This window comes from Aotus nancymaae, unplaced genomic scaffold, assembly GCF_030222135.1.
Source record: "Aotus nancymaae isolate 86718 unplaced genomic scaffold, 86718_ANA_hifiasm-v0.15.2.pri h1tg000065l, whole genome shotgun sequence".
Taxonomy (NCBI): domain Eukaryota; kingdom Metazoa; phylum Chordata; class Mammalia; order Primates; family Aotidae; genus Aotus; species Aotus nancymaae.
Window position 1 is genome coordinate 6,647,976 of NW_026988480.1, and position 23,305 is coordinate 6,671,280.

The window sequence follows — 23,305 nt, forward strand, 5'->3', positions numbered from 1 at the left end:
AAAAAAAAATAAAAAGAATATGATTACCTTTGCCAGAGTTTGGGGTTTTGATATGTTTGTATATGTACCTCCAGCTTCACTGGGGATTCGTACTCCAAAAGACCAGCCTCCAAGCCTGTTAACAATAAACGCTGTGTTAGTGCTTCAACCACAGAGCACCAGGACTTCTAACCAGAAGAGGGTGTTCGTTACTAACCCCAGCAGGTACAGCAGTCTTAGGACAGTAGCCAGCTGAGCATCTGTGGTCTGTGACATGAACAGACAGGCAGAGGTGCCGTGCTGATGGAAGTTGCCTAACTCCCAAGCCAAGTAAAATGGAAGCCACTGATAATTGAGAGGATCTGGATAAGGCTGGCCACATTAGAAAGTGTACTTGTCACACCTTACTGTCTTGTTAGGAAATATATGCTGTGTAACAGAGAGAGCTTGACCATCAGCACTGTAATTATTTAAATAATTAATAGTCATTTCCTCTACAAATCCACTATTCAGAAATTCTCAGACTAGGCATGGTGGCTCATGCCTGTAATCCCAGCACTTTGAGATGCCAAGGCAGGTGGATCACCTGAGGTCAGGAGTCCGAGACCAACCTGGCCAACATGGAGAAACCCTGTCATTTTTTAGTCTTTTGTGAAAATACAAAAAAAAAAAAAAAATTAGCTGGGCATGGTAGCAGGCACCTGTAATCCCAGCTACTCGGGAGGCTGAAGCAAGAGAATCGCTTGAACCTGGGAGGCAGAGTTTACAATGGACATCATGCCTTTGCACTCCAGCCTGGGCAACAAAGCAAGACTCTATCTCAAAAAAAGTAAATAAATAAATAAAGGATTTCTTAATAGTGGGCATAATCTTTTGAGCCACTCTGGTTTGTCTTCCCTACTCTATTTCTTTAATACTCTACTCAAATCTTCCTGGTTCAGGAAGGCATTCCAGACAATTTCAGGTGGGGAAGATATTCCTTGTCTTTTGAGTTCCCACAATATCCTGCATTTCCATCCATTGTTACCAATTACCACGCTGGGTTTTAATTGTCTATTTGCTAGTTTATCTTTAAGCAGCTCTGTGAATTTTCCTGGGTGGAAATTAAATCTTTTATATCTCCATGAGTTGCACAGTATCTTGTACCTATTAAACTTCAAAAAGTATAGTTAACATTTTAAAAATATAATGTTGACTATTATATAAATAAATTTTATCTCCTACTCACTAGACAAAAGGATACTGAAGAATAGTCTTCTATTCTATCACAGTGTTCTACTCTTAGCAAAAATTCAGGCAAAGAAATAAGTACACATACCCAACTGGCTCAATTAAATACATTCATTCATTCATTCATTCAATAGATACTGACTGAACACCTTTGATGTGACAGATAATATTCTAAGTTCTGGGCACACAAGCTCCCACCTTCAAAAAGCTAATCATCAGCTCATGCCTGTAATCCTGTTTGGGAGGTCAGAACCAGAAGATCACCTGACGTCAGGAGTTTGAGACCAGCCTGACCAATATGGTGAACCCTCGTCTCTACTAAAAATGCAAAAAAAAATTAGCTGGGCATGGTGGCAGGCACCTGTAGACTCAGCTACTAGAGAGGCTGAGACACGAGAATCGCTTGAACCCGGGAGGTGGAGCTTTCAGTGAGCTGAGATTGTGCCACTGCACTGTAGCCTGGGCAACAGAGTGAGACTCTATCTCAAAAAAAAAAAGAAAAAAGAAAAAGAAAAAAAGCTAACCATCAGAGTTAGAACAGAAAATCAGAGATTCTAGTATATGCTGAAAGACACGAAGAGGTGGGACAGCAGAACAGAGGCAGGCACACCCCAGTGGGGCAGGGATGGTGTCCCAGGCAATACAGACAGCCTGTGAAATGCCTTCGTACATGAAGCGATATAATACATTTGGGGACATGGAAAAATTACAGTAGACAGATGTTATTAATATTCAAAGCAGGCCGGGCGCGGTGGCTCAAGCCTGTAATCCCAGCACTTTGGGAGGCCGAGGCGGGTGGATCACGAGGTCAAGAGATCGAGACCATCCTGGTCAACATGGTGAAACCCCGTCTCTACTAATACCAAAAATTAGCTGGGCACGGTGGCGTGTGCCTGTAATCTCAGCTACTCAGGAGGCTGAGGCAGGAGAATTGCCTGAACCCAGGAGGCGGAGGTTGCGGTGAGCCGAGATCGCGCCATTGCACTCCAGCCTGGGTATCAAGAGCGAAACTCCGTCTCAAAAAAAAAAAAAAAAAAAAAAAAAAAAAAAAAATATTCAAAGCAATGAGAATCACCCATTGCCCATCCTCCTCATCTGGATTCATCCTCTTAGGCTCAAGGAAATTCAACACAACACAAAAGTTTTCCCAAAAATTGCACAAGAGGAATTTCAAGATAATAGTTGTACCTAGGTTCCCATATTGAATGTTGCATAATAGAGGGAATTCTAAAAGAAGGCCTTTCTTTTATTATGCTGTAAGCTTAGCTGCTCTTATTCCCTAAAGCAGTAAAACTGCTTCTGGCTCTCACACTTCTGCCACTGACAAATCTCAGTTGATAGGATTTCCCCCAGCATGTAAAAGAGTGAAAGTCAGCAGTAAGGAATCGTATTAAGATCCATGGTATCAATTTGGAATTTTTATGAGCATCAAGGTCAATCTTAGATTTTTGAGTATTTAAGAACATTAGCATTTAAAACAATAAGTTTTCCATAGTAATCCAAACACAACAGAAAAGACCCAGCAAGAGCATTGAACACACCTTGGTTTTTCAGATGGCGCCAGCAAGTACTCCTCCACATTGAAGCCTGAGAGATTCAACAGTGTGTGGCCCAGGTGGTTGGTCAGGTAGGGAGCGCTGGCACTTCTATTTGGACACTTCTGAAATTGTTTTCAAAAAGATAAAAACAAAAACTTTTTATTACTCACAAACTGGTTCACCTTTTTCTCTAGCTTTCCATTTTTAATAATCTGCTGCCTTTTATATGTTCTGATTTCTAAAATCTCTTTCAGAGTCACCTACATTTGAGAATTATGCCAGAATACCACTGTGACTTTTGCAGTCAGTTATATCTGAGAACTTAAAATCCTTTTCTGTATGTAAGTTTGGGAGGGTTTATAAAAGCCAAAAAGAAAAAACAAATGTTTTCACTGGGGTGATCTTGCATTTGATGAACCTGAAAGAGAGCCAGAGACAACTAGTGAGAGGAAGATAAGCAGGAGAATTCAAAGGCATATGTCACTTTCATAAGTGTCTAAAGTAGAAATCAAACAGCTCTTCTCCAGCAACTCATCAGCGTGCCAGCACCAGCTCTGAATCATGGAATACTCACCTAATGATGTAGGAGGCAGTGGTCAACACAACAAAACACCCAGGCCACTGGAGGCTGTGCAGTGATGTGCCCTGACCTGCCACACCAGCTTTAGAATTAATGTGCTTTGTTTCCATTTCTCAAACTCTTTCGAAAAAGATGATATATTAAATTAGGAAGCGACTCTGTCTCTGAATCTTTTGTTACCAAAATGCCAGGAGTTTGGTCTTGCTGCACAGAAAGCCAATCACTGAGACAATGAGTGTTGCCAGGGAGGAAGGCTTTAACTGAGTTCTAGAGCTGAGGAGAATGGAAGAGAAAGTCTCAAATCCATCTCCTCAATTAACTAAAACTGGTGGGGTTATATAAAAGGGAAAGTGGAAAAGCAGGAATGAGGGAGGGGTAAGGAAGCAATCATGATGGATGAGGGGTCCAGAGTCTCATTTTCTGAATGTATGGATGTGATGTATTTCAGTCCCTTGCCTGAGGATCAGTTTCTTAAGAAAGAAACTTAGTTAAGACAAATGTAAGTTTCAGGTTTTAAGACCAGGGAGGGTCCATTTCTATGTTTATCCAAAAAACCATAAATATTATTTCTAAGAGACATTTAGGCCAGTTTCACATTCCTTTTGGCTTTGGAAACTTGTCTTCTGATTTGCAAAATGAAAATAAAAACAGGTTTACCTAAATGCATGGATTTGCTGTTAGGTTCAGATACACATGAAAGAACTATGACAAAGTAAGAAGGGCAATATACATTTAAGATACTGCTTTCAGGGTCTTGATAGAAAGGCTTGAGGAATGATACTAAAAAGAATAATAATTGTGGTAAATCATAATTCAGCCAAACTCTCACTTATATGTGGAACCTAAAAAAGTCAAACTCATAGGAACAGAGTAAAATTGTGATTGCCTGAGAGGATGTTGGTCAATGGATACAAAATTTCAGTTAAACAGGAGGCAAAAGTACAAGAGATTTATTGTACAACATGATGACTACAATTAGTAATAACATATTGTACACTTGAAAATTGCTAAAAGAGCCAGGCTAGGTGGCTCATGCCTGTAATTTCAGCACTTTGGGAGGCCGAGGTGGGCAGATCCCTTGAGGTCAGGAGTTCAAGACTAGCCTGACCAACATGGCGAAAGCCCATCTCTAATAAAAATACAATAATTATCAGGGTGTGGTAGCATGCTCATGTGGTCCCACCTACTTGGGAGGCTGAGGCAGGAGAATCGCTTGAACCTGGGAGATGGAAGTTGCAGTGAGCCAATATGGTGCCACTGTACTCCAGCCTGGGCCACAGAGCGAGACTTTGTCTCAAAAAAAAGAAAATTGCTAAAAGAGTAGATTTAAGTATCCTCAACACACATGTACACAAGTAGTAATGCTGACGCTCAGCAAACAATACCACAAAATATGGTGCTTTCACGTGCTGAGCTGAAGAAGCTTCAAAGTCTCTCTGACCTCCCTCCCACCCACTATCTCTCCCAAAGCACAGGATGAAGTGGAAATTCCTTTACCTACCTAACATCTAGACCCACCAAGGAGAATATTTGTTTTATTTCTTCTCTTCCCTGTAAGATCGAGGATATAACCATACCTAAACAGATAATGTCTGTTCCCAGATCCATTTACTCTCCCTTGAAATCCTTTATTGCTCCAGTAAGACTTCCTCTTCTCCTCCCTCCATAACCTGATTTACCAGGATCCAAGGCCCTATTCTTTCCGTAAACTTGAGATGATATATAAACTTCTGAACTTCGTTGGGGGGTAGATAAGCACTCTGTGAGTCTTCCACTGTACATGTTAAAAGAATTCATATGCTTTTTCTCCAATTAATCTGCCTTTTACAAGTTGATTTTTTAGCACACCTATAGGAGATGAAGGGAAAGTTTTCCTGTGCCCCTACAATAAGTACATGAGGTAATGTATGTGTGTGTGTATATATATATATAAAATATCATGACATATGATATCATGCTGTAACCACAAATATATATGATTTCTGCTTGTCAATTAAATAAATCAGCCAAACTTGATGAACATAACAACCTTTAAACTTTCCCTACCTCAAGATTTCCTCTCTCCAATTCACTTTACATCCCCAGACCCATCAAGATATATCCTTCTAAAATTCTGTTTTCAGTTAGATGATTCTCTTGCTAAAAAGATTCAAATTCTTATCAAGAATTCAGGTCTACTAGAAAATGTCCTTGGTCTCGTTCTAACCATTATCTGCATAGGTATCCCCAAATACACTCTCTGTATTAAACTGAATAAAAACACCCCCTCCCCAAAATATCAGGCCCTTATCTCTGGAATCTTTAAATGCTGTCTTGATGAAATTATTATTTATTTATTTATTTTTGAGACAGAGTTTCGCTCTTGTTGCCTAGGCTGAAGAGCAGTGGCGCAATCTCAGCTCACTACAACATCTGCCTCCCAGGTTCAAGTGATTCTCCTGCCTCAGCCTCCAGAGTAGCTGGGATTACAGGCACCTGCCACCATGTTTGGCTAATTTTTTTGTATTTTCAGTAGAGACAGGGTTTCACCATGTTGGGCAGGCTGGTCTCGAACTTCTGACCTCAGGTGATCCACCCGTCTCCACCGCCCAAAGTGCTGGAATTACAGGTATGAGCCACTGTACCCGGCCAATGATGTTATTAAGTTATGGATCTTGAGTCCGGAAGATTATCCTGGATTCTGACAGTGCACCCTCATGCAGTCACCTTGTAACAGAGCTACTTAACAGCTTAGCCTCAAACTGCATTTTAAAACTTTTTTATCCTTTCCCTTTTCATCCTTCCCCTCCCTAGTTTTAAGATGTAGCTCTGAGATGAACTTTACAGCCTCAAAATGTTTTCTTTCTTTTTCCTTTCCCACTTCATGCCCCCATGCCTTACACACATTTATTTACCTAGATGCTTGTTAACCACATACCATGCTCACGTATCTGGTCATATTATTTCCTTAGAAGCTTCAGGGGTTGAATCCTGATATGGATGAAACACCTCTGAAAACCTGTCCCCAACAGAAGATTACTTCAAGGCTGGAACCCACTCCCAGCTGAAGACTAACTGCAAGATTGACTGTAATTAGTTTATAACCTGGCAGGATCCACGATGGTGTCAGCCTCTTCACCAAATGCAAGAATAATTCAAGATGAACCACTGGAGTAAGTAACCCCACCTGGGATCTCCTAGCTCTCCCCTCCCGCTAACCCCCAACCTCCCACCCCGCCTCTTCTGCATTCCAACCCGCTTCTTTAAAAACTCCTGTGTTCCCTCCACAAGTTACAGTGGAATTACTTTCTAAGCTTCCCCTTTGCTGGCACAGATAATAAAGTCTTGCTGTCTTTTAATCACCTCGTTATTATTTTGGCCTCTTTCTATAAGCAGCGAGCAGCCAGACCCTTTGGCTGGTTACAACCTGTGCCACTGTGAGAGGGAGACAGAGGAGGACTAGACAGAGAAAGAAGAGGACGAGGCACTGTGACAATGGAGCTGGAGATGTGTGTAATGTGACCAGAGGCCAAGGAAGGCTGGAAGCAAGAGAAGCTGGAGGAGGAAAAGGACAGATTGTCCTCTACCAAGTGTGTGGTAATTTACTAACTCAGCCACAAGAAACCCTCCACCTATTCTGTATAAAGCCACACTCACTCCTGATGTATTGGATCACAGTGTTGTTATCTATGGGAGCTCAGGCCCTAAAAATCCCTGCTTGTTCTTTAGGGTTAGCTCAATTCCTGTTCCCTTTTGAGCCTTTTCTAACGGGGTCTTTTCCAAATAATGTCTTCATCCTCAGAAGAAGAACTAACCATGGAACTTTTCTGTAGGTTTGGAGAGAGTCACAGCATCTTTGACAAATAAAATATGAGGAAATGGACATGCCTTTGCAGACCCAGGGCTTCTGGATAGCACATATGTATTTGAGGGGAGAGAAACATTTTTCCTTCTGACAAAACACAGTCAACTTGGCTCAACATGAACACTAAAGACCAGGGACCTGGCCTTGGGTATATAGGCCTTCCTTCCACACATCTTTTTGTACATCTCCTTTGAGCCAACACAGAAGAGTAGCCACACCCATTCCTTAGAACTTTCATTAATTCCACCTCAACTCCCTCTCTCCTGAAGTTCTCTGATTTCTAACATGTGGTCCAGCATTTCTCAAAGTACATCTCAAAAAACATAGGCACCATAAAAGGGAAGGATTCTTCAGTCAAATTTACAAAAAATGCTGCATCTATTCCACAGTCAATTCAAGGACAATTTCATTATCACCAAATAGCTTCTTAGAAGAACTATGGCAAAGATACCTGCTTAATACTGCTTTATCCAGCATTTGTGAAACTTATGTGACTATGGAACTTTTTCATGTAAAACCTTTCTTACATATTACTGAAATCTTACACTTCGTGTGAGTTGAAGTGAATTTACAAACATAAACACCAATCATTCTGATATTTGCCCAGTCTAATCCCAATAGACCTTAAGTAGCTGGTGGTATTAAAAGCTACTAGTACAATAGAATGATCAAATCAAGGCTAGAGAATAAGAGTGTGGTGCAAATAATTAGAGATTTCATGAGTGTTGGGGCATAGAAAACAATCCCCCAAAGCGTGATGCTTGTGCATGCTGGGCATTTTTGAAAGGCCTCAGAAATAAACCTCAGAATCAAGGTCCCTAGAACCTTGTCTTGCTCCTCTTGCTCCTCCTCCATTCCAATTCTCTTTGGAATTTCCATTTCTGACCAAAAAATTCTGTACCAGAAAAAAAAAAAAAAAAACATAGGTTCTTAATCCCCTCCCTGAAATCTCATTATGTATTTCAGAAAAGAGGAGTAAAGAATGTAACCATGCTTGGATGGACTTTTTCACAAGATAATGCCTGACTTTTGGGCTCACTCAAATTCCAAGAGAATCACTACAAGTTAATTTCTGTCTCCCTGACCCATTCTTTCTCTCTAACAACCATCCACACTCCCCATCTCCTCCCTACCCTATGAAAATGGGATCAAAATTTCTGTACCTCTTTGGGAGTTTGGGGTATTTACTCTGCGATGTGATCCCCCCATACACATTAACACATTTGTATGATATTTCCCCAACTAACCTGCTTTTTGTCAACTGATTTTCAGTGAAGCTTCAGAGGGTGAAAGGGAAGTTTGCCCTTTGCCCCTAAAGTGAATAAATGGAAAAACAATACTAGGGAAAAAAACAATAATTATGTCTATTAAAAAAAAAAAAAGGTAGTTGGTCACGCAAAGGATTACTAAATGTAGCTGAGTATATTGACAGCTGAGGCCAAGAGGGAAACATGAAGAGTTCCATTAGCTCTCCCAAATCAACCAACATTCTGAGTGTCCCCTAAAGGTGCTGTGTCATTATTACCTCTTACATGTGTATCTTTTGTCTAAGAGAAGAAAGCAGACTAGTTGTTCCAAAAGCAAGCTTTCTAAAATCTCTAAACTATGAAAAAACAAAAACCAAAAAAACTTTTTATTTGAGGAATGTGAGCTCCCATTAAATAATCAGGCCCAAAGAGGCACTGGAGTGAGACAGCTGTCACACTCCACCCCATCCCCCTTGAGCTAAGCAATCATTTCTGAGCAGCTCGCTATATGGACTCTAGGCTGAGTGCCATCACCAGAGCTATAAAGTAACCTAACAACGTCAATGAGAATCCCTGACAAACAACTTTTGTAATCACCCACTCTCCTGATTTGTTCTTTTTTCTTTAATAAATTATGAGAGAGAAGAAAGGAAGAAACTGGCTGGGCAGATAGTTAGGGCAAATTCTTTGGCAGGATTTCTTTTCTAACCAAGAGCAGCCTGAAAGCTCCGGCTGCAAACATAGATAGGGAGATTAATTCCAGCACAGAAAGGGGCCTCCTGTGTAGTCAGTAAGTTTCACTAGCATACCATGGGCCCAGTGAGCACATTCCTTTCCTTTTTGGACATACTCAGATAAGGAAGCTTGCATGGGGTCTTGCTCGGAACATGCCTACAACACTATGGATAAGAAGAGCTACCCTGAGCCAGGCACATCCACCTTGAAGGGTAATATGGCTTGGCCCTGTGTCCCCACCCAAATCTCATCTTGAATTGTATTTGCATAATTCCCATATGTGGTGGGAGGGACCCAGTGGGAGATAATTAAATCATGGGAGTTGTTTCCCTCATACTGTTCTTATGGTAGTGAACAAATCTCACGAGGTCTGATGGTTGGATAAGGGGAAACTCATTTCCCTTGGCTCTCATTCTCTCTCTCTTGCTGTTGCACGTAAGAAGTGCCTTTCGCCCTCTGCATTTGTGAAAGGCTTCCCAGCCACGTAGAACTATAAGTTCAATAAACCTGTTTCTTCTGTAAATTGCCCAGTCTTGGGTATACCTTTATCAGCAGCATGAAAGTGGACGAATACAAAGGGTTCTGCCCCTAAAGCATGTGCAGTAGGAGGAGATAAGCAATACGGAATAACTTAGGCTAAGGACCCGCATGTGCACTAAGTAGATGGGGTGGAGACTGCCAGGGATTCACACCTTATGCAAACGACACACCTAGTCCTAACCAGTTTTTCTAGCCCTATGTAAATGCAGCACCCTTCCCTGCTAGCTTTTTTTTTTATAAAAACCCTTGCATTTCACTTTAAAATGACAATCGTTTTTTGGGATCCCTCTCTGTAGCAGAGAGCTTTCCCTCTTCCGTTCACTTATTAAATTTCTGCTCTAAGCTCACTTTTGGTGTGTCCACATCCTTGATTTTCTTGGCCCTGAGACAAAGAACTTCAGGTGACACCCTAGACAATAAGGCCACTTCACTTGAGCTTTTTTGTTCTCTGGGGCACTTCCAAAGATAACTTGGAAGTGTGTTCCACATAGCTGTCCTCAACCTTGGCTCAAATAAATTCTCTACCTATATTAATTTGTCTCAGTTTCTTCCCTTAGGTTGGCAACTATTAAGAAGAATTGCATCTCATGAGGCACTACAGGAAGGCCCTGTAAACATGTTCTCCCAGTGGCCATTTCCATTATAGATGCTCAATTAACTTCAATTTTTTTTTTCTTTTCCCTGTTTCCTGTAAATTAGGACTGTCATACTTGTTTGTGGATTGTGGCTAGCAGGTCTATGCCTTTTATTAATTAGAGTCTGAGATTTTCTTTGAGATGAGTTCCAATCAGTTTTCCAAATAAATTTCAATTTATTCTCCTTCACAGATTAGACAGTGATGTCTTTCACCTCAATGGGGGTGCACCTATTTCCACATGTTTTTGTATAAGTCAGCCATAGTCAGAGAGCTATGGGGCATCTTAGCTGTTAATATCTAGCCCAAATAAAAACATGGCAAGAGCCCTGAGGTCATGCTGCCTTGAAATTTAGAAAAATTTCCTTCCATAGGGCAATTCTAGCTTCCTTATCATTACTTGAAGAGGATTCATTTTCTTAATGAATGCCAGAGGGAGTATTAAAGACCAAAGGCAGTAGGCAATGAAGGAGAGGGGCACTGTCAATCCATACAGAATCTGTGTTCTATAAATATTCACTTTATGTGATGAAACTTTTCCCAGAAACAGCTAATCCAGGAAACCAAAAAGTCAAAGAGACTCAGTTACAAACATGGAAATTTTATAGATGGAGTAAACACAATTTTGTCACTTGAAATTTTAGACTTAAAAAGATCAAGAATGCTGCAGAAACCTACCAGGCAGCCACATGAATCCTGGAATTCTGGGTGAGAAAAGGAATCTGTGTGCCAGCATGAAGAATTCTTCCTAAAAAACAAAGGAGAGAATTGGAATGATCTTTCAGATTTACAAAACCATTGTATTTCCATAAAAAAGAGTTCCATCAGACTCGAGCAGAGTTCACAAGATAATCATCTCCTACTGCCGAGAAGGCAGAGCTCTTACATTTGTTTTCACAGCTTGAGCTGTTAATCTGATGACAATGTTTATTACAATGCCAGCATTTCCATTATATTACATGGGGCTCACTTTTCTCACTGTACTGAGTGTATCACAGGGCTCCCTGAGACTTTCATGGAACGAGTGTTGAAGACGGAGGCTGGGGCTCCTAGTGCAACCTGAGGCTTCCAGTCTCATAACTAGGTACCAAGAAGCAATTAATAAACACAGCAAGACGCTAATTCCTTTTTGTGGCAAGACACAGTAATTTAATCATCACTTAAAGAAAAACAATTTTTAAATTTCCATTTTAAACCTTTCTGTTTAAACTTTCTGTTGCAGAAAGGTTGTGCAACAGAAACAGGAAAATCATTTGTAGCAGTGGTTCAAAAACAGGTTTTTATTCCATAGTTTCCCGATTGTTTTTATTCCATTATGAGTCCCATACTCTAAAATATTTTTTTAGCATTTGTAAATCAAAATTTATTTTAGTAATGAAGATTACTCTTAATTACTCAAAAATTGGAAAAGAAGGGAGGAAAGTAGCATTTACTGAATTACAAGCACTGGCTAGATATTTCTACCAGCATTCTTACTAGCCCTGCTTTTCAGAAGAAGAGCCAGGTCCAGAGAGGTGAAGCAGCTGTCGAGATCCCAGCTCTATGCAAAATGTGTGCTATTCCAGTGAGAAAGCCAGTATGACACCAATTGAAGAAAGCACAGTCCAGTGAAAAGAAACTTGACATTTCTATTAACCAGGTTAGCAAGGTACAATGTCTTAAAAACAAAAAATGTAACGATTTCTCCACACTACTTTCTTGGCTGACTAGCTTATAGGGACTCCAGTTTGAAACTTAAGAGTTTACATGGAAATAATATCTAAGTGAGTTATGTATTTAATCAGAGTACTATATCTGATGTGTACTTTTAAAAAATCCATTTATACTCTTGAAACTCAGCAGACTCTTATTCCTTCAGATACCTTCGATAATGGTTAACAAGTGTTTATAATATATGACTTCAAAAGGTCAGTCCTCTTTTTCTCTTCCAAATCCTCCCTTATTATTCTCCTAGCTCCCTTTCATAGAGTAAAAATATATGTCCATTAGAGGTGCATAATGACCCATGACAGGTAGTTTTTTGAGCACCTCTCAGCCTCCAACGTTTGTGTTAAAACAGATTCACTAGGAAGCTGTGTGAATGTTCGTAAAAGGGACAAACAGAGGGGATGATCTATGAGAAATCAGACATATCTAGATAATTTATCTTTTAAAGCTTAGGAATCTAAAAATACACTTTGACTAAGCAAAGCATTTCCCTAAAGTGGCCTATGGGACACAGCCTCAGTGACGCTGCTGGAGCAGAGTCATTTGGTCCTTCAGGTTTGGATGCACTGGATGAAATAGCTCTCTCTACTACAGGGCTGCGTGGAGTTTTCAATTGCCTAAGGTGCATTTTAAATCTTGAAGAGGGAGGCAGAAGCTCTAAGGATCTACTGTCTTGAGAGTAGCTTTCTGAGGCAGGAACTTGCCTTAAGAGAACAAAAGCTCTCCGCAAGAACTACTCTGCTGTTGAGTGTTCTTTCTACAGAACTGGGAGCACATTGATGCAAACAAGAAAAGCAGGGAGATTTTCAGCAAGTTGGGTAGGTCACAAAGCCAATAAGTAGTGGAGCTGAGATTTGGATTCAGGTAGACTGGTCCCATATTAACCCCTCTATCACGATGCCTGGTATGCACTCTCTACACTGTTGATTCCTGACCTCAACGTTCATCTTTACAGACCCCTCAGAGGGAATCTGTCACCAGCCATACTAGGCTCTGAAGATCCCTTTTGGCTAATAAGGAGCCTTCCAGATTTTCCTGAGTGCCGAGACGATTATAACACTGCAATCTAATCATAACTTTCCTTTTAATTACAAAAATAAGCCTTACCCATCTCCCCACTGGGCTCTTTAAGTTTGATAGAAATAGAAGATTTGCTACCACCTTTGTTCTGTATTAAAGCATTAACAAGGATGGGTGAGGAAAGTGACCGTTTCGCATTAGAAATAGTCAAAGAATTCACACTGAAGTGTCACCAAATGTAAACCTTCTAAAATGAAGCTAAATATGTTAAAGTTGGCAACTTTAACACATTTTAACTTTTAAATTATGCATCACCTACTACTGTGATAAACTCATACTTTAGATCAGATTTATACCATGGTGGATTTTTCTAGAGCTCTTCATTGTCTTCATATGAGAGAGAGGTACATATGAGAAGTTCAACATAGCACCCTTGAGTTGACACTCAAGAGTTGAATATTTCAACAGAAAAACAACCTATCAGCAGAATCCAATCTATTATTTTAAAATGCTTCCTTTAGTTAATTGTCAAGTGATTGCCCAAGTCTTCCAAGGAGGTAAAATGTAAACCTAATCAAATTCAACAATATTTTACACTTACAGAAGGAAGTCTACAGTTTTTAAGTAAAACTTTTTGCTTTGATTTGGGGTCCCAGTGAATCAAGCCCTATTTGTATAAAATGGACACACATTATTAATACAAGTGTTCCCAGCATCTTTTCATGTACCACTTCCCCCAGCCTTTTTTATGCTGATCACAAAAATAGATAGAAATGATTAAAAATAGAAATGAGTTAAGGATAGATTAGGTGATTTCACAAAGAAAAGGGAGAACACAAAAACAAATCCAGGAAGGTAAAAGAAAGGACAGAGAAGAAAAGCAATGAGGCTGATCTGCACACTGGGCTGGAGGGCAGGAGCTTGTGGAAGAGAGAGAGGAGAGGAGGAGAATTTGAGGCTCTATTGTAACCCATGTGAAAGGAACTGGAAGTAAAGTATGTGTCCAAACAAAATATCCAATGTGTTCTGCTGTCCTTTAATCATTGATTCTCCTTTTTGTTTTTTCCTCTCTAAAGACTAGATAAAATAACTTTTTTTTTTTGCTAACTGGTTCTTCTTCAACGCCATCCTGGGCCAGGGCTGGACCCCATGGGGCCTTAGGTAACATTTGAACTTTTCAAAGGTAGATATATTTTACATAGTGTGTGTTTCATCAGAGAGAAGAAAAATAAAAATATTACCATTGAAGCCTCAGTTAAATAAATTAATTTGTTTTGCAAGAGAAGACTAGAGTGAAGCAACATAATTAATTATCTGCTAATTCTCCCTTACTGAGAACATTTATAGTTTTTCAGTCTCACACTAATTACCAACATGACTAATGGGCAAAATATGTCATCATAAATTAGAAAACATATTGCCAATATTGTATTATTATTAGATTTTAATATTTACTACTTAAAAACATACACTTCTGGCACTTAATACATCATTATGGTTTTTATCACTTGCCTCATTTGCTCTACCCAGAATTATAAAATCCTTGAGATCACGGCCATATTTCTCATTAATCTTGGTTCTTACAGCAGCATTTTATTTGTAGTAGATCTTCAATACATAACAACTGAGCAAAATAGGAGGGAAATAAGTGTTTATAAAGAAAAGCATCCCCTATCCAGGTTTCATAGAAAGGTCATCACAATAACCATGTTTAAATACTAGAAAGATAATTTTCAAAGTAATTCATCCCACATTGATGTATAGTACTGACCTTTAAGTCTTTTAAGTTAAAAAAAATTATAATTAATTTTTTGATATATGTAAGTATTCTCTAAAGTAAATAACAGCTAATACCTAAGTCAGACCTAATAACTACTTCATTCTTTTGAGCTTTGGGTTTTATTAAACAAATTAAATGCTATTAGTTTTAATTTATTTTGCAATAATACAAAGCATGGGTGTATGAAGGGAGAAAGGGGTAATTATGTAGTTTATTTCGGGTCATTTTAGATGGCGATACCCATAAGGCCCATTCAGTAATAACCTACTCATTAGGCTAATTTTCATTTTTTATAATGTAAATTTGTGACATGAAATAACCAATCATGGAGAAAAACGATCCTCCCAGGCTGTAATGTTACCAGTTAGCAGTGTTCACTTTTGCAGAGAGCACCTGATACTTACCGGTCTGGGTTTAAATCTGTACAGGGCAGATCTTGATCTCTGAACTTCTGCAGAAGCACATGGATGAGGTCCAAGTCATCGCCCCCACTGCTGCTGTTTATTTTGAGACAAAGGAAACAAAGTAGGATTATTAGTGGCTCCCAACAGAGAACGCAGAACCAGCTGCTGACCTCACATTGTGCTCCTGTCAGGCTGATCCATCTAATGATTCCTAGTAAGTGAGATAAAGCTGATTTTCCACTGTTTTTAATAAATTGGAAAATTTATTAAAAGCATAGTTTTGCCATCAGATATGCATTTTTATAGACTCGCATTCACAGTACCTTATTTTCCTCAACATTTTCAGTTAATATTATAACACAACCATTTTTCACATATTTGCATCATTTTTAAAAACAAATTTTAAAGGCGGTATAGTACCATATTGTGTTAATATATTAAAATCTGTAAAACTATACTCTTAAAGTTGGAGCTCTAGTTTGGTCTGAATATTACATAGTCCTAAAATAAAACAATTTCTTATATTTATATCATTTGGTTTCTATATGTGAGCTATATTGAACTACATTTTCTTAACAAGAGGTTTTCAACATAGAATCCTATGTGTGTTTTAAGTAAACATTAAATTATATTTATTTTACTGGCACACATCTCAGAAGTCTATTAGTAGTTCAGACAGCATTACTAAAAGCCAAAAACCAATACTGAATGATTTCCTTACTGAAGATACCACCAGCAATAAAACACTATTCATGTCACTGTGGGGAGTTGTAGAAACAAACTCTGTATTAAACTTTATACCTGAATTGTAAGAAAACCTTGAGAAAATGTAGAGAAAAAGACATTTTAAGATTTTCTAAATTGGATTGAATGGGAATGAGCTCATTTAATTAGTTAAAATTCTAAATTAGTATTTAGAAAAAATATAGATTTATTACTTTTCAGAACTTACATGGTGTTATTTATAAGAATACTTTTTGAGTAAGCATGTTTGCAAACACTTGTCTCAAAAATAAAAAAAAATGATGTATAAGCAGCATTATAGATTATATAGATATACCTGATGACCTCAATTCTTTTTGGAAAGAATTACTATATAAATTAACAAATGTACATAAGTGATGAGTTTCAAAGAACTTAAAACATTTGCTACATTGAAGAAATGCAAGCACCAGAGGCTAGGAAGAATAAGAAAGGGAGAGTGGTTGGCTAATAGGTACAAACATACAGTTAGAAAAAATAGGTTCTAGTGTTCAGTAGCACAGTAGGGTGACTGTGTTTAATGACAATTCATCCTATTTTCAAAACAGCTAGAAGATTTGAAATGTTCTGAAAGTAAGAAATCATAAATATTTGAGGTGATAAATACCTAAATACTCTGCTTTGGTTATTATATATCCTATGTATGTATCAAAATATCACATGTACCCCATAAATATGTACAATTATTATGATCAATAAAAAAGCTTTAAAACAGAAAATGCAAAAAAAAGAGAGAAGAAATGTAAGTAACCACAGAGTAATCTAATCCTCAACCACTGATTTCTCTAATTAATTTTTTGTTCACAGACATAAAATAATTGACTCCCAAATTTTTTCTGAATTGATATTAGCATTAGCATTAAAATGTAGAAAGGTCTTAGTTGGAAATATAGGAATTTCCAACCCTGTCCTGCACAACAAGCGTAAGCTCAGAATGAGAAGAAACTTCTCATTAGGCTACTGTTCAGTGTGACCCTACACATAGATGAGAACTTCACAGACTCCCAATTTCTCTAATTCCTTTAGTGAGCTCTCTAATATACCAATCTGACATTTTCTTTGCTCAAAATTTATCAATGACCTCTTATGACCTATGTGTCTTGAAATACTATTTGAATTTCTCTACAATCTTAGGGCCTATTGTTCAACATTTCTTCCTGAACATAGCATCCAGCCCAGCCTAGCCAGCACAGCCCAGTCCAGCCCAGGAGAATCACTGTTTGATTAAGCAGATCTGCTTTTGAGAGTGCTGATCCCTCTGAGTCGGTATCCCCAGCATCCTGGACAGTTGATTGAAAGCCATCTCCAGCTTGGCCTGGAAACCTTGGCTGGAACACCGATTCCACAATAAGTCCTTCCTGCCTTCTCTGCTCCATTTGTCCTACCTGATAGCCCTAGTACCTCTTCACTGGAGTTTAACTGGAGGATCATCCTTGGTCTCATAACTGGAACAAAGCAATCCTTGAGGAAAGGCACAATGCTTATGAAACTCAGTAGTGTCTCATAAATGATATGTTGGACAAGTTGTGATATGTTAACAATGCACTGAACTCACTGGCCTCATCCTTAATCTCTATCCAATTATTTCACTTCCCTAAATCTGGACTTTTCTGAACTCTTACCATTCAAACAAAAACAAAATTTAATTTTAAAAAATTCCAGCTTATTACACTGAATTAGTATTATATTTCTGCTGAAGAGGGCTTTGTTTTCAGAGCTACTTAAAATGCAAACACCTCTGTAGCATCCAAACCCAGAAATATTTATAGAAAAACACTATCTTCCCCACTGCATAAAATTTAATAAGGATTTAAAAATATTCGTATGGCTTACAACTGTTCTAATATAATTCCCTACAGCAATGGCCAGAAACACACAATGATGGAACATGTTGAAATTTACAACGAAGTTATGTCTCATAGGTAGGCAGTGTGACCTCTGTATAAACAGCCTTCAGGTTTCTAACAAATTAAGAAATACAAGCTTCTTTTAATCACCACAAAATTCAAATGCTTTTTCCTAAACTATCCCTGCTTTGTTGCCTTCAAACTCCTGGCTATGTTTTAAAGTAAACCTCTATGTTAGAATCATTTGACATCTGTCCTTACCAGATTCTAGAAATTGAAAATTACTACCTATGATTCCCGAGGAAGTTCATAAATGGAATCACTCTCTCTAATAATCATCTCTTAAAATTTAATGTGCACCAAAGTGACCCAAGGAGCTTGGCTGAACAAATGGACACTCCTAAGCACCATCCCAAAGGGCCTTCCTGGTTAACGAGGCCCCCCGGTGGTTCTGATTTAGATGAGGATCAAAACAACCTTGAGAAACTCTTGGGCTTCTGGGAAGACAACAGCCTGTACTCTTTCCTTCCTTCCTACCTTCTCCACATTCTCAGCTCCAGTCTTTTGACTTTTCGTAATCTAACCAGCTTTTGGTGTTGATAAACATCTGGTTCCAGGTGAGGTCTTGGGCTCCGAGGGAGTTACTACTGGCCAAGTGAATTCAGGACCATCATCCCCACAGGCCAGGCCACATACGAATTCAATATGAAGAACAGGAGCAGAGCATCCAGGGAAAGGACCAGAAAGGAACCATCCTGGGAAGAGCAACCTTTAGAGACCTGCAAATCTCTAGAGACCTCAGCCTCTCCTCTCTTGCTGGACCCCAGCAGTCAAGAAAAAGCTTAATTAAAGAGGCTTATGCCTTCTATTTCTAAATGAGAGAGAATATAGGAAACAAAGGTCTCCACCTCCCTGAAAGAAGCAGAAAGCACTGGCAGCCCAGCTACTGCTCTACAGAGGCAGAATGCGCTTTGACTTGGAACTTCGTGCAGTTGATAGGCAACACCCTTATCTGATGTGTCAAAGCAGCAACAACAAACACATGTCCCTGGGTTCCAGCAACCAGAGAAATACCCGAACAGCGCCAATACTTATGAAAAATAAAGGCGCTGAAAGAATACACACTTCGAAGAAAAAAAAAAAAAGGAGAAGCGTATACCTACACAGGACTTTCTGAAACCAAGAAGAATGATTTCCTGAAGATAATATTAGAGGTGTAGATTGAGTAAGATGGTAGCCACTGTTTACATACAAACAGTGACATATGAGAAATACCCACACAGGAGGAAAAGAAAGGAAAAAGAAATCCTTAAGGATAGATAAAGAATTAAAAGTTGGATTTGGAAGACCCTAACATGAGACGTGATAGGAGTTCAGAAAGGAGGGTAAGGAAAAATGTGTGAGAGGAAACAATTAGATTAATAATATAATAAAATTACCCTGAACTGGCAGGGCATGGTGGCTCATGCCTATAATCCCAGCCCTTTGGGAGGCTGAGGTAGGTGGATCACCTCAGGTCAGGAGTTCGAGACCAGCCTGGCCAACATGGTGAAACCCCGTCTCTACTAAAAATACAAAAATTAGCCAGGTGTGGTGGCACACACTTGTAATTCCAGCTACTCAGGAGGCTGAGGCAGGAGAATCGCTGGAACCTGGGAGGTGGAGGTTGCAGTGAGCCAAGATCACACCACTGTATTCCAGCCTGGGCAACAGAGTGAGACCCCATCTCAAAAAAAAAAAAAAAAAAAAATTATCCTGAACTGAAAAAAGACTAAAATCTACAGTTTTGATGAGGAAACAGTGGGGTGGGGGGGGGGGGTGGGAAGGAATCCTTTACTCCAAGGATAAAGAAGAAATCTTATACAATTCCAGACAGAAAAAGTTACCTATGGGGGAAAAGACTCAGATAGACTGCTCCAAATCAGACTTCATACCTGGAAGCTACAAAAATAATACCCCTTATATCACTTCCCAGATTTTAGAACTCCTTAATGCCTCCCTGCATTACATTTTCAGGATAAAGTCAGTTCTCCTTAGAATGTCTTACAGTACCTGCCAGAAACCATCCCAACTTTTGCTTGATTTCCTTCATTACTTTTCACATTTACTCACACTTCTTTCTTTAGAGAGAGTACAAGAGAAGAAAGTTTCTCCCTTCCATGACTGGAAAACACCTACTTATCTCAGAAGAAGGAATTTAGGGGCCACATCCTTATGAAACCTTCTTTGACATCCCTAAGCAGATCTCCCCATGTGGCTTATGCACAACCCCTGTACAAAGTATCTACCTATAAGATGTTCCCATCTGTCTGTAGGGATCACTTCTCTGCTTGACTGTAAACTTTCTGAGGGTAGAACTTATGGCCTTGTAAGCGTTTGCAAAATGAGAATTAGAGTCAGGGGGCCTGAACTGGATTCTCAGTCCTGCTTCTGCTAGGCTGTGCCAACTAAGCAGTTTACCCAACATCTATGAGTTCAGCGTCCTCACAATGAGAATGTTGTCATCAGGTATCCTCTCTCTTTTTATAATTTCATACCACTAAGACTACCAACAGTTCATAAATGACTCAATCTCAAGTGGGTCAAGCTAAAGAATAGTTCACCCAGGGTGAGGGGCCATAAAGTACATCTTAAATTCATGGTTAGGTAGAGCATGAAGGATATACATTCACTCATGGTAAACATTTTTAAAATGCCTACTTAGTGCTGGACTTTGTCCCCATACAATGTATACATAATTAAGTCAAGCAAATAGTTTCAGTTATTTTGTTTACTATCTATTTTTTTTCCCCACTGGCCTGTAAAGGGATTATGGGCGAGTTGCACTGAGAAGGCAGCTTCTGTGTCATGACCGAGAGGAAGAATGCTCTTGGGGGATCCAACTGGACATGCAAAGTTGGTCCAGAATTTGGATGTTTCATGACCTGGATGAAGCCTGGTGTGAGGGCAGACCTTGCAGATGAGGGAAGGGCAGCCAGGAGATGAGGCAGCTAGCACTCTGTATGTTATTCTGCCAGAAAAAGGCTTCCAAGAGCCTGCTCATGAGTGTACTACCTCCTCCCCAGCCCCACTCAGAAGCACAGATGATATATTAAGTCCATCCCAGGATTTACTAAGAATAGGAAGAACAGTAACTTTCATTGTATTTCTTCCAGATAATCGCCCGGTTGCTTTCCATTTGTCCTCTCACTGAATTACTGAAACAAAGTGAAGCAAGCACTATTATCTCATGTGATAAAGATGCCACATACATAGAAGGAAGTTGTACATATATGGGGAGAAGAATGTAAATAATTGAAGATGTTCTCTATGAATGAAAACATCACTGGATCATCAAGTGTACATTTGTCACATCCCAGTGGCCATTTTGTAAAACCTGGTGGATGTTTTTGAGACGACAGAAAGCCAATGAGTATACACCAACAATCACTGTCAGTCTTCAATTAATTTTAATTTATATTATCTTTCTGCATATAACAGAAAAGCATGAGTTTTATAGAACACCAAGAGATTCTACTGTAGGCAAGTGGCCAAGAAATTGGTCAAATTTAGTGGTATTTGTAAGGAAGATGGTAGGAAATGTTGTAGTTGAGTATTTCCCCTCCAAATCTCATGCCCACTCAGAACCTCAGAATGTGACCTTATTTGGAATGAGTTTCTCCAGATATAACTAGATGAGTTTATACAGAATTAGACTGGGTACCAAATCCAATGTGACTGGTGTCCTTCTAAGAGGGAAATGTGGACACAGAGACACGCAGGACAAAGGCCACGTGAAGATGGGAGGCTGAGACTAGAGTGATGCCGCCACAAGACAAGGCATGCCAGGGATCACCAGCAGCCACGGAAGCTGGAAAGGCATGGAAGAGTTCTCCTCCGGAGCCTTCAGAGAGGACATGGTCCTGCTGACACCTTGATTTCAGACTTCTGGCCTCCAGAACAGTGAGAGAATACATTTCTGTTAAGTCATCCAGTTTGTGCTGCTTTGGTACAGCAGCCCTAGCAAACTAGGAGAGGCATCCAGTTTCTGCTGGCATGCTAACAGGAGAAGGGGATGGTGACAGCGGGCACTGACTGGCCACATACATACACTGGCCCTCTTGGTTTCTTAGACAACTGGTATAGCAACCAGGACCTGGAGTCCCCCACTTGCTCCTTCTAGGACATTTTCTGGTTGGATAACTGGGAGAAAAGGAGAGAGAGTTTGGGCGTAGGAACAAACTCAGCAGGCAATGGGCCAGCGTCATGTCCATGTTCAAGGAGGACTCACAGGTTTTCCTAATGCAGTGAACTTGGTGGTGAATTTAAAAGCATCTCCTCCAGTAAGGACTAAGAGCCCCATCCCAGAGGATGAGGTCATGGAGTCTAAATATTTTTAATATGTAGAGCGCTATCTTTCCATGCTCCATTTGTTTGTCTGCTACCTGTCCAAGTTAATTTCTGGAAGACATTTTTGGTACATTTCATTTTCATTGAGTGCTTCAATTTAACAAGGACTTAATGAAAGTAATCATTTCTAGACATAGTGGCAGAAACTAAAGGTACAGAGACGAAGAAAGCTTGATCTTTACCCTCCAAGAAGTCTCCCTGTAGGAAGGAGGGCAAGAATCTCCAGCACTAAGTTAAGCCACAGTGACATCCACAAAGCAATGACAGACATTCAGATGAGAGAGCAGCCACAGAGGATCCCTGGAAGAGGGGACATCCAAGCCAGGTTTTGAAAGCGTTCATATTTTGCTGGAAACATTAGAGTATATAGAGTGGGAGTGGCAGAGGACTGAGGAGAGGAACGTAGTTTCACTTCCTTAAACATTGAGAGATGCAGCAACATCATGCATGATTGTGTCCCTCTGAAGTTCAGAGAATGAACTAAAGGGAGTAATAGAGGCACCAGGAGGACCTGTGGTGTGTGTTAAGATGTGCTGACATCATCCCTTGGGCAACGTGGAGGTGCTCGAGGTTTTGCAGCAGGTCTGTCAGGTCTCACCAGCCTCAGATGTGTGCAAGCGGGTGCAGCTGTGTTCACATTGTATCTCTCAGAGCTGTACTGCCCTCTCCTAGTTTCTCTGGGGCTGCTTTGTGCTGCTCACATCCACCATGAACAGGCACAGAGGCCCTGCCACTCTTCTCTCACAGTTCTCAGTGGGAAGGGAGATTTTCTGGAGCCCTCTCAAAATAGCAATCAGAGAGCAAGTTGATTCAGAATAAAACTGAGTCAGAAGCCTGGGTCATGAGCGGCTGGCCAGACCCAAAACCAGCACAGACATGCTCCATACTTCTCCTCCTCCCTCTCAGTCTGTGAAGGCAATGTGCTGGAAAGGTCTAGTCACAAAACAAGCATCTTTCTGCAGCTTTACAGCCCTGTGGATGTCATGCCTTCGCTCCCCACCTGGCCCCCAAGGCATGTGAGTTGGAGACCACTGGAGACTGAGTTGCCAAAGCCCCAGGTTTATTTGGG

The 23,305-nt window shown here is 39.9% G+C and overlaps 1 protein-coding gene across 2 annotated transcripts in view; it reads right to left on the reverse strand.

Annotated features, from left to right (window-relative positions):
• The window catches only part of ABCA13 (ATP binding cassette subfamily A member 13), a 437,440-nt gene that overhangs the window by 137,155 nt on the left and 276,980 nt on the right, over window positions 1–23,305 (reverse strand). For both annotated transcript variants that reach the window (XM_064366685.1, XM_064366686.1), the window contains exons 44-47: window positions 15,239–15,331; window positions 11,006–11,075; window positions 2,751–2,869; window positions 28–115 (exon numbers count right to left, since the gene is read on the reverse strand). In XM_064366685.1, coding sequence (XP_064222755.1) covers window positions 28–115; window positions 2,751–2,869; window positions 11,006–11,075; window positions 15,239–15,331 — 370 coding nt within the window. The remainder of the gene's footprint in view (window positions 1–27; window positions 116–2,750; window positions 2,870–11,005; window positions 11,076–15,238; window positions 15,332–23,305) is intronic.